Here is an 18,019-nt window from a genome sequence, read left to right as displayed (position 1 = left end):
ACTCAACTGCAAGTTCCGGCAAGCTCTGGGTAAATAAACGACCTGGATGAGGGTTAACGTGGCCCCGAATCAGTAGACTGTAGGATTGCAGGGGCAAATATAACCCCGAAGCTTAGAGAAGAACTCATCGACACTGTATGCCAATTTAACAACTGACAGGTCAGAAATACCAGCAGCTGCATAGTACGGTGCACATGAAAGAACACACCTATTGAGATTAGTAAGAGATCACAAGTCCATCCGGAAACACATCCATCCGACCATTTCACACGCCATCCTAATTCAGGGAGGGTTGTCGCACTTTTCATATTTCTCAGCCTTTCAGAACAGAACAGTCACGGGCTCACGGCTCATAGGCTCAGACAGATTGCATACAACTATGCAATCTGAGTTGCTTACACATGACCATAGCATTTTCTTTGTGAGGACATGGTCAATAGCCTTGAGAAGAAGAAATTCTCGAAGAATATATTACCCATCCCACATATATGTACCGGAACGTCAGCAAGGACAGCTCACACAGAAGTGTCATATGCATTCCGCGCAAGCCCCTAGATGCAAATTCACTGAACAAATAACTACTGCTACAGGTGGGGAAGAATATCTGATTAGTAGATCGGCGCTCCAGCTCGAGGGACGAGGGTGGCCTGCATTGCAAGCTCAGACCAGGGAACGCCAAGCACAAAGCATTGCCAGTGTGACGAGGACTGGGATGTGAGCAGCACAGGCATGCGTCCTGCTCGCGGGTGATTGCGTCAGAGCTGTACTGCTGTTTGATCTGGCAGGAGGCAAAGGCGGCTGTGCCACGTCGGACTCAGTCAAGGGCGGAATGGGAGCCAATGCTGGTGGCTGCTCACTCTTGCTGATGCTTTGCATGAGATCGCCGGGATGAGCAGGGGCCATGAAATTCGGCGTGCTGTTCCCCATGTTCATGCAATTGTTCACTGCAAAATGAATTCATCATGTGAGTACAGACAGCTGCTTGTATTGTGGATGCTTTGTGACCTAAACATGGTACTGTCAAGGATGCAGGATACACAAAAAGGGAACATAAACTTACCCTTGTATCTTCGAGCCGTAGCAGGGAAATCCGTGATTAGCCCATCCACTAGAGCACCCTTAACATAGGCATTGATCTGCGCTGTAGCATCTGAGAAGAAGTCGTATGGCTGAGACGGAAACTCATTCATAAGAGTATAAACATAGACCGAGAGGCCAGCTGTCTGCAGTGTCTGGACAAGATTGGTTTCATACACTGTGAAGTAGTGGGATTCAGGGAAGACAGAGCTGGTATCAACGGAAACGGCACTAGCAAACTTTTTAATGTCCGCGAGCGAGGAAGGTGCAGCGTCCCCGACTTCTTTGTTGATCATGTACACAAGGTCGTACTTTGTTTGCTCCTTGAACTTCTCTAGAACTGAACTATCGGTTGACTGAATCATAACTTTCTGGGCAGTTTGGTCATGGTAACCAGCGTCGTCAAGGGCTTTGATAACATTATCGACCATGTCAAACCCAAGTTCTCCTGCCATGAAGGCAGCATGCTGCAAAATATGAATATCAAAGTTAATTCAAGCGTGAAGATATTGCTGGAACTAGTAAGAATTTTAATTTTACAGGTTTGATTTGTGTTGGTATGCTTCAATACTAAAATGTGGAGCAAATGCTCAAAGCATGGCAGTTCAAACTAATGGCACGACGGAACAAAAGGGGCAGCGAATATCACCATAGCAAAGCAATGAAATCAATAAAATAAATTCTCAGCTTCTCACCTCTACAGTGATCATGATTCCAGACAAATCTTTATCTTTTGTAAAGTCCAAAAAGTCTGATAACCTCATGAACTTTCCTGCATTCCTATATCTCGGATTTCGGTCCAATGCGAAGTTGGTCCATGGGGTGGATATTTTGGCTGTAACAATGGAAATGAATTAGTCTCTTAGTAAACGATCAGTGGTAATTTGGTAGTGAAGTAAGCAATAGAAGGACAGCGAAGTTGTCGGGCAGCTTAACAAGATACAGAACGAGCCAACAAGAGTCAATAAATAGGTCACTTAAGATCATTTCATTCATATTGGCTTAGCACTCCAAATATATTTTGCAGTTCATGCTAATATCATAAAACATTTCAATTCAACTTACGTTTCAGGTTCTTTACAATGTCATCCCAGGTGAGGTTGAAACTAAAAACCCCTGGTGCAATCTGAATATCCTTTATTGTGGAAGTCTGAGAGATGAATTGTGATCTTGCAACAGTAGTATCGGTCATTAGGTCAATGGAAGACATGCATATTGGTGTTCCATCTTTGGTCACTTGAACAGGGCAATCAATGACATCTGCACTATCATCAACTGCTTTTTGATAAGCTAGATCAGTGCACCCAGGGTAATCCCCACTAGCACCATTGTGGGAAATAATTAAAGGCTTTCCTGCAGTAAAAATGTGAGAAGGGCGGTCAGCAACGAATAAATATAAACAATGACATAATAGGAACAAAAGTGCTAGATATACCATGATCATTGTTGCTTTTGTTCAAATTGGTAAAACATCCTGCACATACAAACGTAAAACAAGGATGAGAAGCTACAATCCATTCAAATCTATCAGATATAGTATGACAGTTGATCAGGGACTAAAGAAAAATGCACATAAAAGATACTTTGGAACCAAAAGTTAAGAAGCACACCCTGTTTGGAGGCTGCAGCTTTTGGAAACTGGAATGATATGCAGCAGATATTTTTGATGTGAAACATACAGTTTATAGATGTGTAAGCTATGAAGCCCATTAGATAAAAGCAACATTCCATCATTTATGATTTTGCAGTCTAACACAAATTAAATGACCCAGAGCCTGTATGCTCTTCCCTTTATCTTGTACGCATATGATTCCTTTCAGTTTTTTATACTAATCTACCAACAGAAGTACGGAGTAAGGTCCTCCTCTGGTGTCTTGCCTCCTAGAAAGAAAAAAATGCACTAAAATTTGAGAAGCATATGTGTTTTGCTGACCCCCCCCCCCGCCCCCCCCCCCCCCCCACACACACACACAAAAAAAAAAAAAAAAAAAAAAAAAGGCAGAAGGACTCACCAATTGCCTCTGATGCTGTGACAGGGAAATCAGTCAGTACACCATCAACTGAGAAGACATCATTATCAATGAATGAGAGATATTCTGCTAAGGGATCGTAGCTGTGGTTGTAACTGAGCAGAAAATCATTTGCAAAATCAGCAGCATAAATTTCCAACCCTACTTTATGAGCATCGTCGACAACTGAAGTATATGGTTGCAGATAATTATCTGGTGAATTAGGCCAAATATAACTCTTTGGGACAAGTATCCCAGATGCAAATGTCTTGACAAATGTAAGATTTTTCAACATGGAACCATATGTCTGGTTCGTAGATGGCTCGAGAGTGCTCTCATCAAGAAAGCGGAACACGAGCTTTGTTTTGTTGCTAATTCTTCCAAGTATTTTGGCGAGGAAGCTCACTTCAGGTGATGAGACATAATTGACAACAACACGCTTAGATACAGAAATGATATAATTCCTCATGCTTAGGTTGAACTGGCTGTAGAAACTGTCGTGCTGCAATGGCATTAAGAGGAGGTTACGGCGACAGCAGAAAAGAGCCCCGACGTAATCTACCTTATGGAATGAGATTCTTATTTGTACCTGAACATTGAGCCAAATTCCAGGAGGTTTGAATTTGGACTGCACATCTTCAACAGCAAGTAGTGGAAAGAAATTTGAATCAAATCTAGGCGTCCGAGAATTGATTGACTGCTTGACTGCTCAACATATACAATCCCATGGGTTAGACAAATAAACCAACCAGGAGAGGTTCATATCCCTCCTTTCTACTTTTTTCTCTCTTAGGCCTTGTTTGGATGCGCATGTATTCATCTCAATCCACATGTGTTAAAGTGGATTGGAGTGGAATTAAACTAAGTTTCATTCCAATCCACTCCAACACATGTGAATTGAAGTAGATATACATGCATCCAAACAAGGCGTTAATGAAGGGCAATGAAGTGCAACTCTCCTGCATCTTCGATGAAAAAAAAACTTAGAACAATATGATATCACTTACGAGTCACTTGCCCAAGCTCGGTGCCATTGTAGTCCACCGAGAACCATCCCGAGGTAGGCACACCATTGACGAGGTAACTCTTCTGACCCTGCGCATAGAAATCTGGAATGTTTGTGCAGTTATCCATCTTGATGTCCGGCAGGCAAATGCCAATCTCATCCTTGGTCAGCCGCACATCGCAGTACAGTATTGTATCCGGCGAGCTAGCGACCAGCGCAAATTGATAAGCATATTCGCTTGAATCAGGGAATAGCCCGGAAAATCCACCCTTGGCTACGATTGCTGGAGCCTTGCCTGAAAAAAAATGTATTGGGAATATTTGTTAGCCTAGAGGATGCCTGAAATGGATGGATCCTAATTCCGATCTGGAATCCATCCAAGAAGCAGAATTCGTTATGCAAAATGGGACATGCAGGTAGGATAAATCCTCAAGGAGATCACGCTCTATGTTTCGCCGACACGATAAAAAAATGTATTTTTTTTAGATAACGGTACAAGGTTGTATAAAGGTGTACAGACTACAGAGATACTAGTAGCACAGTCATGTGCCGATCCTTCGTCCGAAAAGCCGGCAGCAGGTCCCAAGTAATAACCACATGAACATCAGCTGAAAAGGCTAATCGACCAGAAAGAGAGGGGGAAACATCTTGGTCGGCCGTCGGCCCAAATTTACAATCCCCTGACAGAGAACCCAAAATCTGCAGCTGAGTGTCGGGATTCCGGCAATGCTAGAATGGACGAGAAACGAAACGAACGGGGCTATCGTGCGATTAACGAAACAGTTGTTCTCAAAAGAAGGGGGAGTAACTACATAAGCACTGTAAACCTGTAACTAATCTCGTGGGCCGCGTTTTGGGCCAGTAATAAAAAACCTGGTGGGGAGAGCCCAGGAGAGGAGCATGAAGGATTTACCGCTCAATGTCTTCCAAGACGAGGCCTTCTGCGCGGCGGCGACGCCCAGCCACAGCAGCAGGAGCCACACAAGAAGGGAGCAGGCACGGCCGCTCCTCATTCCGGCAGAGAGCTCAGCCCTCAGCGCAAGCGCCCTGCTCCGGAAGCAGCGCTGTGGACCGACAACGCCGGGCCCCGAGAGACCAAGAAGGCAGCGGTGATGGAGAAATCACTGAGCTGCCGCAATGGCTTTGTTGTATTTAAGCCCTGCAGACGAAGACGATGAACTGGAGATGAGGGGAAGTAATGGTGAGCTGCGTTGGAGCTTGGAAGAGAGGAGATGGGAGGGGATGGCCGGATGGGAGAGGAGAGGCAGGTAGTGAACAAGCAGCAGGGGGAAGGTGGTGGTGGCCTGCTGGTGGGTACTCGTAGTGGTGGTCAAATAATGAGACAGCTGCCTCCAGCCTCCATCGATGCCACCAGGACTGTTTGCTCGTTATTACGAGTACCACTACCATTTTCTTCATCATTTACCGAAGTGTACTACGTTATGCTTTAGTAAGGGTAGTAGTGCTATGTGCTGGCCATAAGAGACATGATGCAAAAAGCGTTAAGTTGTTTAGGTGGCTTGCTCGAACTGATCTTGCTATAGGTACAAAGAAACCGTAGCTAATCACAGCGTAAGTATCCATGTACTGTAGCACTATATCGCTAATAATTGGTACTACAAAGCATCGGATACTTCCTATTGCGATTACAGTCAGCTGAGAACTGAGATGATCAGACGATGCAGGAGTACCTGGACGCCTGGCAGCCTGGGCCTGGACTCGACCCAGCTCCCTGACACAGGGTCCCCGCGGAATAACCCCTACGTGCAGTGCAGTGCAGGTCGAGCAGGCCCACGCGCCCCGCCCGTCGCCCGATCGGTGCGCCGCGCTAGCGTCGGCGTCGCTCCCCGCCTCCCCGTGCAGGTGCTCCAGCATCCAGCAGTCATGTCCAGGCGTCCAGCAGATCAGCACCGCAACCGAAGAATTTGCGATTTGGGAGTAGGACGCGCACGTTGGAGCACCGCCCGCAGCGGGATTGGGGCAGGAAATTGGACGTGCGCGTGCGGCTGTCGATCCGGGCGGAACGGAACGGCCCGGTCGGCTGGCATTGTTTCGGCGGGATTCCACACGGGTTCCACGCATAGGGAAGTAGCGAAACTGCCGGAACGGGGCGTAGCTCATCGGCACCCACGGTCCCCGGAGCCCGGGCCACACCACACAGGTTCAGTCGCGCAGGAAGTGCCAGATGATGAGCAGAGCAGGTAGCTCTCTCAATCAGGCCGCGGGATACCACGAAATGTTCTGCCTCCTCACGGGGCCAAAAAACAGGACGAGGGAGTAATGTTCTGCCTGCTCGGCCGCTGCCACGGCCCACGGATCATGAGCGGCGCAGGTGGCCAGTGGGCAGGAATCCCATGACGAACAGCACAAAGCCCCAACGGCAACCAACCAAGTGCTCCAGGTAGAGCGCAACAGTGACGGACTGACGGCCGTTGGAAGTTGGATTCATTCAGGTTTCCTTCCCAGCCCTTCAGCTCCCATGAAAGACTATAATATCCGGGAAAAATCAAGCAGGCAATCGGCCACCCTGTCATGTTTGACCTGCAAGTTAACACTCCAGCTAATGGAGAGCAGGAGGAACGAGCATCATCAAGGAAAAGAAGAACCCCAGCTAATTATGCCTGCAAGGGGGCGGACCGGAGCGCCCATAATCCCGACCCTGAGCTCCGCTCTTGTTTAAACGAGGATCAGGGTCGACCCGAAACTCTTTTTCCTGCGGATGTTAACGATCCACGGTGCTCCGAGGTTCAAACCTCATGCGTGTACACATCACGGGGAGCATAGCATCTGCTCGTCGGAGCCGGGGAGGGTGACTGCGGGGAGGGCATCATCGAGGGCTCCTTCCGTGCCTGCCTCGAGGCCGGGAAGGGTCCAACGGCCCTCCCGTGCTTCGTGCCGTCTTGGGTCTGGGGTCATGCACGTCGGTATGTCTTTGGGTCGTGTTGGCCCGAGCACGGCCCTTAAAATATCTATGCTAATCTTTTTCTGCTCGTGATATAAAAAATATATATTTTATGTATACTATTTTCATGAAAGTTTTAATGATTTTCATAATCTATCCAAGAATTGTATGAGATGTAGTATAACAAATGCTTGGAAATTGGATTGTATAGTTGTAGATATGTGTACGTGTCATTTTTGTGTCGTGCCGGTCCAAGCTCGGACCAAAATGTGGGCCCTCGTGTTCTAGTTGTGCCGGCATGGTCTAAAATATTTCGTACCGTGTCGTGCTTCGGATCATGCTAAAAGACCACGCCACGACCCACCCTCGAAGGCCACTTGCCCAAGTCCCAGCTCTACTCGGCGGCGCGCTGCGCTGCGTTCCGGAGCGCACTGTTGTACCTGCACGCCGGCGACGACTCATTCGAGCTCGTCAGGGTGATTCGTCCGCGCCCACCTGGGAACATTTTGGACGAGGGCGGCTGCCCGCCAGGGCTGGTGCTCGTCAAAGACGGCCGGCGGTCCATCTGCCACGACGGGGACGACCTGACCAGCGGCGAGGAGGGCATGAACGGCACCTCCGTCGACGGCGAGCAGATGCACTGCCGCCTAATCAAGTTCCAGGAGCACAGCATCACGGGGAGCATGGCTGCGGGGAGCCGGGGAGAGCGATTGGACGAAGAAGTGCGGCGATGGAGAGTCGGAGAAGAGTACTGCACGCTCACGGGTCGACCCTTGGGGTCGGACGGGTCGTGACCCTGTCGCTCCTCTTGGTTTTGGGGTCGAACCGGTTTGCTCCGTCGGCTAAAATGAGGAGCGGATCAACTTTTTAGGGGGGGTCGAACTGCACCCCTTGCACATATACAGCTAATGCACGACAGCTCTCGCAACTGCAGTTGCAGTACTAGTGCCATTTTTCCATCTGACGGTGCCTAATCGCTGCCCATGACCGTGACGACGCATACTCACAAGTCACACGGTTTCGTACTCTCGTCCCTCACGGCTTTTTGTCATTTGAGGCTGAGGAGCAGATGCGTTGCAGCGCGTACGGAAAACGACTCAACTTACCGGCGCGGCGCTCGTGGACGGCGACGGAGCACTCGCTCGCTCGTCCCCGTGTCCATTTGTGCCAGCTGAATAGCTCATCCTAGTTGATGGGGACGCTACGGCCGGTGGATTACTGGATCAGTGATTCAGTGCCAGTGCTACGGACTCCGTTCCCTTGTCGTCATCAAACCCCACACCACACGGCTTTCAGGTTTTGGAACGTTCAGATTATGGGTGATGATAGCGCTAGGCCTGCGTGGAACTGAGCTTATTGCCTATCGGTAATACCAGTTCATATTATGAATGGAAGAGTCTTGGAGCGAGTTCAGACCATTGCACAAAAGTGTTACAGCCGTACAGCTGAGCAGCAGCACAAATGTCTGTGCACGTACAGCTTACCGATGGAGGCAGGTCGTCACGGAACCGGAACGCGCTAACGAAATCATTAGGTCCCGGTGGCGGTGCGCGAGGTTGATTGGCCGGTGGCAGATCAGGGCCCTCCTGTATGTGTTGACGTCTACTAGGTGTACCTGATCATGGCCGGCCGGTGTCCTTTTTTTTTTTGATTGGACGTCACATGACATGTTGGGAGGCGTTTCCCCGGAAAAAGAACTCTTAATTAAATGATGATCCTATCCTAGGAGCAGGCAGTTAACGATAAACGACCTCCACATGGAGGATGCAGCAGGGAAATGTTGATGTTTCGTCTTCAGATTGTTCAGCAGAGTGTCCGATCGAGCTGAAATGGCCACAGATCAGTACGGAGGAGCACAGCCCGGTCCAGTGCTGCAATCTCACCTCGTTACCATACGGAAACTGCACCGTCTTGGGTGACCTTTCCAGGCATGTCATTTTAAGAGGATGGACCCTCACGCCCTGTTCCTGTTGCCGAGGAAAAAGGAGCTTGCAGTAAAGAAAAAAAAATAAACCAAGGGGCAGATCGGCTTGTGTTCCCGGGTGACAAAAACCAGGGCCGTGCCAAGTTCCGGGTCTGTGACTAAGCTAAGTTTGAGACAGTTTTTACCTTGCAACCATGCTTAAACTTCCTCCAAAATGAAGAGTACTGCGACACATACTCCCATCGTCCAAAAGGAACGCCATGCAAATGGTGTGAACAAATCGTGAATCCGGCGTAGTATGTTGGGCACCCATCGCCACTGCGTGGTAGTTGGCATCGAGCCAAAACCGAAGGGCACCGTCACGTGCAGGTGCAGGTCTCGAAGAAGTGCTCGATGGTCCATGGACAAGTATGAGAGAAATAACATGTCAAAGTCTTGTTGCTCTTCGTTGCTGTTTTCAGAAGAAGCAAGGGCACATCTCTCTTACGTAAGCAAATGATCAGTAAATAATGCGGCTTAAAGAGACACAAGATGATATATAATTCTTAGGTTTGAGTGTTTGACAGACTACACATTCGAAATTCCTTAGGTTTGAGTGTTTGATAGACTACACATAGGCTGGTCGGATGAGATGACAGACATCTATCTATTGGAGAATTCAAATGCGTACATACATAAACACACGTGCAGTCAGTCAATGTATGCATTCTGCCTGGAATGTCCAGCTGATATTCAGTGTTTGCCGCTCTCACAGCGGGTGCGCCATGTAGCGCTTCCAGACTTCTAGTATCTACGATCACCATCCTGAGGTCGAACAGCTTGTTATCCAGCACAACACAGCGCAGCAGGTCATGTGCACGATGAGCCACGACGACTAGGGCCAAGGCCCTACTGGCCCTAGGACCTAGGTCTGGGTCCGCTAATGACCCCGGCAAAAATTACGTGCGACCCCCCGGCGGCTCAGCAGTTCCATCGCGGCAATGCCTCAGCCCATCCCTCCATCGTTTGCGAGGAGCAGGAATAAGCCCAGTAGCACACCCAATAGCCCAGCCCCAGCTCTCCTTTCATGGAACAGCAGCCCAGAAGGCCGAAACGTCGCCTCTGGCCTCCGCTACAGCCTAACCCTAATCACCGTTTCATCTTCTGATCTTCATTATTTTCACATCGCAATTCGTAAGTCCTCCTGACGGTGCCGGTGCCAGCGGCTGCTCCTTAGTATTCATTCTGGACCACGCGTCTCAAGACGCAAATCTCAGCGACGACTTGCCGGTGGCCGGTGGCCGCTGCGTTAAGCTCTCCCTGCCCATCTGCTGTCCAGGTAACTCAAATATACAATTCTGCAATCGGTAATCAACAATCAAGTCTGAAAGGTGATGTCTTAAGTTTTTATTTTATTTTTTCAGCAATACAATTGGAACATAGAAAGCGGATACGACGTTTGCGCTCCACTCTTCCAGGCTTCCAGCAAACAACATGCTCTAGCTCTTTCATTCTGGCAAGATGTTATAGGTATCTATACAGCTTAAGCTTGCATAGTTGCATTTCAGTACCGACTTTTAACAGTATACGCATGGCTGCTTGCACATATTAATAATTTAGTATGTACCTACTTTTTATTGCGTGATTATTTTCATAGGTAACCAAAGCTTTTTAGAAGGATTCTTTAAAAGGAAATTACCCCCAATTATTGACTTGCACATTACTGGCATGCGTCCAGAGTCCAGAATCCAGAATCCAGACCAGAGACCGCAAAAAACTCTGTTTGCAGACCATTGCGTTCGAAACGTTCCTGTGACAACTTTTTTTTGGAGAAGTTTCTGTGATAACTCCTTGTTTTTTTTTAAAAAAAAAAACCCAACCAAACAGACAGACAGGCCGATCCGAATCCGAACACATGAAGCGGATGCGGCCATGCCGAAGTGTGGGCTGGGTTAAGCGGCTTCCTTAAATTGGGCCTGTTTGATTGGGCTGCTATGGACGGGAGACCGAGTTTTATTACGTAGGCCCGACAAACCGCCTACAGTATCTCTGCGTGCGGGTCTGCGCAGACAGACAACGGAAATCAGCTGGCTGGCACCTGGCAGACGTGGCCGTCCGTCCGTCGCCACTCGCCAAGTCGTGCGCCCCCGGCCACGGCGCTGCGCACGCATGATTCACTGTACTCGCTGGGCTGGTCTAATGATCTGTTAAGCCGTGACACGCACAAATGGTGTTATTTTATACGTACTACTACTATATATCGATCTATACCGGCTTTTCTTTAGCTGTCCATCCATGTGACTATTTGCGTTTGCGTGTCGGCAAGCGCTGGGACAGCGAGACACCGAGAGCTGTAGGCTGATTCGCGGCGAGCACGTCTGGGCCTCCCCCGCCGTGAGAAGAATTTGCTGCTTTCTCCACTTCAGTTCTCCGCCGTAAATGTGGTTAGGGATGGCAGCCACGTCATTGGTCGTTCGAAATAGATGCGGAGTGCAGCGAGACGGGGAGGCAAGCCATGCTAAAGCTACCCACATCGCAATGAAAGCATTGTGCAGCTCCCGGACACGTGGAGTGATACCACGGGCTAGCAGCTCTCTGCGAATTGAGACGTGCTCTCGTGCATGAGTGCAGCGAGACGGGGAACCAAGGCATGCCAAAGCTACCCATTGCAATGAAAAGCATTATGCAGCGCCCGAGCACGAGGAGTGACGCCATAGGCTGGCAGCTCTCCGCGTCGGTCCACACTGACGCTGGACTGCACCCCGCTCTTTTCTCACCTCCGCGTCGGTGCATACTGACGTTATGAGTTTAATTTTATTATGTGGCATTGCTATGCAAGTTATTGAGAGCACTGCTGTTGTCTTGACTGTAATACAGATTCAGCTTTTCTGGCCTCCGAATCACTTACTGTAATCATTTGGCCGCTCAACGTTTCGATAATCCGTGCTTAAACCTATACGCGAATTCTCAGTATCAGACGGAACGTTGATCACCAATTCACCACCACCGTCAGAGAAAAACATTCCCCAAACACGATCGTGTTGAAGTCTTCCGTTAAGCGTGACGGCATGCTACTACTTACCGAGTGCCGACACACTGACAACCAAATGCCAGCCCGGGTGCTTTCACTATTTCTTATGTTTGACCACACTCCCATATATACAGTATAAATTCTCCTGCGATCTGTTCACAGCTTCGCCACGACCTGAGCTTTGTCTGCAGTTCAGCAAAGCCTTCATCTTGCTCACGGTTACTTCTGACGGTTGCACTTGCAGCTGCAGTGCTTGGCAGCAATGGAGCCCAAGTCAGCCGTCCTTGCCATCGCGATGCTGTGCCTCGCGCTGCCCCGGGCCACATTGTCACAGCGGACATCGTCACGGGTAGTCGAAACGCCGGCGCCGGCGCCAGCGCTGCACCACGTCAACCTCACCGAGCTGCTCGCCCTCGCGGGGCCATACGGGACGTTCTTGGACTACCTCACCCGGACCGACGTGATCCGGACGTTCCAGAGCCAGGCCAACGCCACCACCGACCACGACCACGACCAGGGCGGCGTCACCGTGTTCGCGCCGCAGGACTCGGCGTTCGCGGCCGTCGACGGCGCCGCGCTGTCCAACCTCACCGCGGACCAGCTCCGGACGCTCATGCTGTGCCACGGCGTGCCTCGGTACCTCCCGCTCTCCTCCTTCGCGGCGCTGGCCGCGTCGGGACCCGTGCCCACGTTCGCGGGCGGCGTGCCGGGGTGCGCGCTGAACGTCACCGACGCCGCCGGGAGGATCCACGTCACGTCGGGCTGGACCCGGGCGGCCAGGCTCGTCAGCAGCGTGTACTCCACGCCGCCGGTCGCTGTGTACGCGCTCGACAGGGTGCTGCTGCCGGAGCAGGTGTTCCCGACCGAGCCCGCCGTGGCGCCCGTGCCCGCGCCGGCGGCGGGCGGGGGTGACGCGACCGACGCCGTGCCGGCCGCTACCGAGCGTGGAGACAGCAATAGTTCGTCGTGCCGGTTCGGTGCACGTCGCGTTCTCGTTGGATACTTGGCCTTGATGTCTTTCGGATTTCTGTTGATGTAGACGCTGAATTCATTTGCACGATTGCGTCGTTAGTGTTTTGTGAGGAGTGGGCTCTGTTGCACCTTTTATGTATTTTGCATTGCAGACGTGTCGATTCGTTTGTACCGTGACAATTTCCACAGGTTAATAAAGAGAGGACTCTAACGACTCGTCTGGCTATCCACTCTCCAGAGCTGCACATTTCTCAGCTCTCAAGGCACATTGGATCTTCTACCAGTTGACACAGTTCTGGGGCCTCTGAGCCGCTGGAAAAATAGGAAACGAGAGCTGACAGCTCGCACAAAGATCGCATCTCAGCGTCTCTCCCCCGCGCCCCTGTGTGCAGTCGCAAATACCCGGCAGTTCACCGTGAACTCGCCTCCTCCGGACTTGCCTACGGCACTGCGCTCTTCGAACGCTTGCAACATGAAGTGCGCCGTGGCGTTGCTCGCGGCCGTGATGGTGTGCGTGTCTGCACTGCACGCCGGCGCGCATCGGCCGCTCGTCAAGCCGTCCCACGCAACGACGCTGCAGATGACCGGCACATTGCCGCCTACGCCACAGGCCAAGCGCACCGCCAACCTCACCGCGATCCTGACCCTGGACGGGCCCTTCCGCACCTTCCTCGGCTACCTGCAGCAGACCAACCTCGTGGAAGTGTTCCAGAGCCAGGCGTACCTGACGGACCAGGGCATCACCATCTTCGTCCCCGTCGACAGGGCCTTCGCCGCCGTCAAGCCGCCGGTAACGTCAACAACAAAACCATCGCAGAGTACTCGTAGAATACGGAGCAAGGGTGTCTGACATCAGGATCGATCCATCAATTTGCGTGTCTGACATGCAGGGGCTGTCGGATCTCTCCGTGCAGCAGCTCAAGAACCTGATGATGTACCACTCGCTGCCCAAGCACTACGAGCTCGCGGACTTCGAGCGGCTGAGCCAGACCAGGCCGGTGACGACGCTCGCCGGCGGGCTGTACACGGTGAACGTGACCTACGACGCGGGCACCGTCCACGTGCACTCCACGTGGGCCCACGCCAAGATCGTCGGGAGCGTGTCCGTGGACGCGCCCATGGCGATATACGAGCTCGACCGGGTGCTGCTCCCGGACACGCTCTTCCACGCCCAGCCGCCCGGTGGTGAGCCCTTGACGGAGCCGGATCCGGTTGTAACGGCGCAGTACGGCACGCCGGGAGTGGCGGACGCCCCAGTCTCGGCGTGCGGAGACGACGACGGTCGGGTCGCGTGCTATGCGGCCGCCGCGGCTCTCGGTGCAGTGATGGCGCTGGTCGCATTGTGAATAACTGTGATAGTCTGACAGAGGTGCTTTTGAGCTTTATTAGTGCGAGAGTAGAATGTGTCACCGTCTCACCGATGTAGAATTCTTGCATGTGATAACTGATAAGCGATGACTGATGGATAGGATTATATTGGATCGTCATTTTTGCGATAGCATAGAAAGTTTAATATCCGAAGGGCACGCCTGGTGCAGTGATGAGAGTTGTCTTACTGAGTTACCAGGTCGTGGGTTCGAAGCCGTCTCTCTGTAGATTTTGCGGGAGAAAGGCTTGTCTCGGTTTATCCCTTCCCAAACCCCACTTATATGGGAGCCTCCGGCACAGGATATACATTGTGGACGTGGCTTGCAATTCTGACCAGAGGAAGTAGTGTACACGCAAAATGTGGGGGTGGGGGAGAAAAAAATCTACTTAGTGTTTCAGAAATGTGTCTAATTAAATACTCCATAGTCCCTCCGTCTCAGAAAGACAAATGAATTGCACATAGAAAGTTAATTTTTACAAACTTTAACCAACAATGTCAAATTATATATAAGTATAGGATATAAAATTTGCATAAAGAGGTTTGTATTCAAAGTTTCCCTGAAGGGATACACACTCTTTAAAAAACTCGTTCGGGTCGAGGGGCCTGGGGCACACGCCCCTCTCCCCCGATCATTCTACTTAAGATAGTTGCGCGTGGACAGCCAGTTCCGCGTCCATGCCTACCAACCTGATGCTCTTCACATCCTCCATTGTGGCTATTGCAATCTCCTCCTATCCGCAGGCACACCCTGCTAACAGGGCTAGGGCATCGGCGTCCTCATCGTCGTCGATGAGCGCTCGCTTCTCCTGGAAATGGGCTACCTCCGCGGCTGTCCTCTGCCTAGCCTCTAGAAAGGCCTGGTACTAGTCTCGAAGCTGTCCTCGGCCTATCCTCTAGAAACACTACGTGAAAAATGGTTTGTAGCAACGGGACAAATTTTTTGTAGGAGCGGCTGGTGATGGAGCCGCCCCTATAGTGCTGTACTCGGGAGCCACGAGACCAGCCACCCCTACAAATAAAACAGCAGGGGGCTGGTGATACGAGCCGCCCCTACAAATGGATCGGATTTGTAGGGGCGGCTCACTCACCAGCCGCCCCCGGTATTGCTATTTGTAGGGGCGGCTGGTGATTGAGCCGTCCCTACAAATGCCCGCGTATAAATACCTGCGATTTGTAGGGGCGGCTCAATCACCAGCCGCCCCTACAAATGACCCACATATAAAGCAAGCTGCAGCATCTTCTTCCTCCTCGGGTCACTCACTCCAACCCGTGAAAGAAAGGTGGGAAGGCCTTGGGCATCTCCCAAAAATTGTTCTACTAGTGGGGAAGGTTTTGGTCTCAAATCCTTCGGTGGAGAGGTTGTAGACGGTAAAAAAATGCTATTCCACACCTTTTTTTTGAAGTTTTAATGGTTGGTTAGTGAGTAATTAGAGTTTTGCTTTTCTCTCTCTTCTATGGTGCTTGAGCTACTTATGAAGCAAATTAGACTCAAGTTTTGAATGTACTAGGGTAAATTAGGGAGGGAAACAAGATCATACCCTTATTTGGTCCATGTGTCTTAATTTTAGTGAACAATTAGTTAGTTTTATGGATGTTTTATATGTATGTAGATCTAGATCTAGGGTTTGGTTTTTTTTATTAATTTCGGTTTTGTAAATTTGTGTTTGATGAAATTAGACTAGGGTTTGCATGAAAGATATTGGGTAAAATATAATTGTTGCTAATTGTTGTCTTTGAAATTGTTTATTGTAATCAACAAATATGTATTTTAATTATTTATGAATAAATGAGCCATTAATTAATTTTCTTCTACCATGGTGTGTTTGTATGCTTCATGTAATTTTCTATATCCACGCAAAGGATAGTAAATATGTGAACCAAAACAGCGGCGTTTGAATATAGGCTCTTGATGGATTGGGGCGAAAGATCCAATACTTTGGCATCATTGAAGATATATGGGAACTTGACTATGGAAGGGATATAACAGTGGCCTTGTTTCGATGTCGCTGGATCAAACAACACCAACTGAACGAGATCGGATTGAGAGTCCTGGACCTCGAGAATCTAGGCTACCAAGATGACCCTTGGGTGCTCGCTTCACGTGTCGCATAAGTTTTCTATATGTCTAACCCCAAAGTAACCTCCCCCTGAAGAAGAAGACAAAGCATGTGGTTGCCTCCGGGAAACAACACATTATTAGAGTTGATGGCGTGGACGATGTTGAAGCTTACAATAACTACGATGAGATGCCGCTATTCACAGACTTTCGTAAGAAGATCAGTGTTGTGGAAAAGAACCTACCCAAAGACATATTGCCATGTAAACAAAAAAGGTGTTAAGAGGAAAGTTGTTATAACGGGCTAGCTAGTTATTGAACGTGGAGTGTTTGTGTAAGTGTGTGTTTGTAAGACTTTATTTATGCATGCGTATGAGACTATATATTTATGTATGTGTGTAAGACTACATATTTTTGTATGTGTGTGAGACTACATTTATGCATGTGTATGAGACTATCCTTTGCAACATCCAGATGAATTTATTTCAACATCCACTCTATTACTGCTAAAACTTTATGAAATCACTTAACACTTTATGAAATAAAAAAATGGCCAAAATAAAAGTAGGAGATCTTGATGAGTTATACAACTTTTATATTTATCACCTTTACAGCTGAAATCATTTAGCGGTTGAAAATCAGGTTTGAAGCTGTCATTTTCTAAAATTCAAAATTTGAATTGTTCAAAATTAGTGACAAAGATAGACGACTAGACTAAAATGATAGAGCATGATTTTAGAAAATTTTAGGAAAAAACCATCACATTTAGAGTTAGTATGAGGGAGAAAAATTAGTTACAAGTTTCAGCCACAGATTAAAAAGAGAAATCACACTTGTTCATCATTGATCATCATGAACAGTTATGATTTTTCTTTTTAACCTCTGGATAAAATTTGTAACTATTCTTTCTGCCTCATACTGACTCCAAATGTGATGATTTTTCCTAAAATTTTCTAAAATAATGCCCTATCAAGTTAGTGTGTTGATTTGGTCATTCTTTTCATTTGACAAAGTTTGAGCACTTCAAATTTTCAAATTTAAAAAAATGACAAGTTCGAACGAGATTTTCAACCATTAAATGATTTCAGCTAAAAAAGTAATGAATACCAAAGTTGTATAACTCATCAAGATCTACATCTTTTATTTTGATCATTTCTTCATAACAAAGTGATAGTAAATATTGTTCACAAATCAAAATGTTTCTCGTATAGTTCATGAAACTATAAGTCATATGTGAATTTGTGAATAATGTTTACCAATACTTTATCACATGAAGAAGTGTCCAAAATAAAAGTTATAGATAGTTATGAGTTCAACAACTTTTATGTTCACGACTTTTATTGTTGAAATCATTTAAGGTTTCAAAATCTTGTTTGAAGTTGTCATTTATTGAAATTCAAAATTTCAACTGTTCAAATTTGGTCAAATGAAAATATGATCAAAATAAAAGTTGTATATATTGATGAGTTCTACTACTTTGGTATTCATGAGTTTTTCATCTAAAATCATTTACTCTTTTAAAATATTGTTTTAAGTTGAAATTGTTTGAATTTCAAATTTTGAATCGTTCAAACAAAGTCACATGACAAGATGACCAAAATAAAAGTTGTATATGTTGATGAGTTATACAACTTTTATGTTTACAATATTTTCATTTTATTTCATTTAATGTCATAAAATTGTAGTCGAAGTTT

At 48.3% G+C, this 18,019-nt stretch overlaps 3 protein-coding genes across 3 annotated transcripts; 2 read left to right on the top strand and 1 right to left on the bottom strand.

Moving 5' to 3' along the window:
- Positions 1-249: 249 nt before the first annotated feature.
- LOC136493127 (glycerophosphodiester phosphodiesterase GDPDL3-like) lies at positions 250-5,379 on the bottom strand. The gene is made up of 9 exons (XM_066489167.1): positions 5,006-5,379; positions 4,094-4,387; positions 3,676-3,791; positions 3,090-3,588; positions 2,513-2,551; positions 2,143-2,430; positions 1,773-1,912; positions 1,061-1,544; positions 250-944 (listed from the first exon to the last, which is right to left on the bottom strand). The coding sequence occupies exons 1-9, from the start codon at positions 5,103-5,105 to the stop codon at positions 661-663; spliced, it is 2,244 nt and encodes a 747-aa protein (XP_066345264.1). The 5' UTR covers positions 5,106-5,379; the 3' UTR covers positions 250-660.
- A 4,959-nt stretch (positions 5,380-10,338) lies between these two features.
- LOC136492889 (fasciclin-like arabinogalactan protein 7) lies at positions 10,339-12,967 on the top strand. The gene is made up of 2 exons (XM_066488941.1): positions 10,339-10,427; positions 12,173-12,967. The coding sequence occupies exon 2, from the start codon at positions 12,191-12,193 to the stop codon at positions 12,965-12,967; it is 777 nt and encodes a 258-aa protein (XP_066345038.1). The 5' UTR covers positions 10,339-10,427; positions 12,173-12,190.
- Positions 12,968-13,206: 239 nt separating this feature from the next.
- LOC136494926 (fasciclin-like arabinogalactan protein 7) lies at positions 13,207-14,502 on the top strand. The gene is made up of 2 exons (XM_066491092.1): positions 13,207-13,690; positions 13,791-14,502. Exons 1-2 carry the CDS (start codon positions 13,373-13,375, stop codon positions 14,244-14,246), a joined length of 774 nt encoding a protein of 257 aa, XP_066347189.1. The 5' UTR covers positions 13,207-13,372; the 3' UTR covers positions 14,247-14,502.
- Positions 14,503-18,019: the final 3,517 nt, after the last annotated feature.

Source organism: Miscanthus floridulus, chromosome 11, assembly GCF_019320115.1.
Source record: "Miscanthus floridulus cultivar M001 chromosome 11, ASM1932011v1, whole genome shotgun sequence".
NCBI lineage: Eukaryota > Viridiplantae > Streptophyta > Magnoliopsida > Poales > Poaceae > Miscanthus > Miscanthus floridulus.
The sequence above is the reverse complement of the archived record's forward strand: the minus strand, read 5'-3'. Positions and strand labels throughout refer to the sequence as shown.

What these genes read in the sequence shown, in the direction of transcription:
- LOC136493127 (XM_066489167.1), bottom strand. Translation starts at nt 5,105, where the DNA reads ATGAGGAGCGGCCGTGCCTGCTCCCTTCTTGTGTGGCTCCTGCTGCTG. An exon ending in GTCTTGGAAGACATTGAGCG is followed by an intron (nt 4,388 to 5,005) that starts GTAAATCCTTCA and finishes ATTTTTTTTCAG; the next exon opens with GCAAGGCTCCAGCAATCGTA. An exon ending in CATTGTAAAGAACCTGAAAC is followed by an intron (nt 1,913 to 2,142) that starts GTAAGTTGAATT and finishes CCATTGTTACAG; the next exon opens with CCAAAATATCCACCCCATGG.
- LOC136492889 (XM_066488941.1), top strand. Translation starts at nt 12,191, where the DNA reads ATGGAGCCCAAGTCAGCCGTCCTTGCCATCGCGATGCTGTGCCTCGCG.
- LOC136494926 (XM_066491092.1), top strand. Translation starts at nt 13,373, where the DNA reads ATGAAGTGCGCCGTGGCGTTGCTCGCGGCCGTGATGGTGTGCGTGTCT. An exon ending in TCGCCGCCGTCAAGCCGCCG is followed by an intron (nt 13,691 to 13,790) that starts GTAACGTCAACA and finishes TCTGACATGCAG; the next exon opens with GGGCTGTCGGATCTCTCCGT.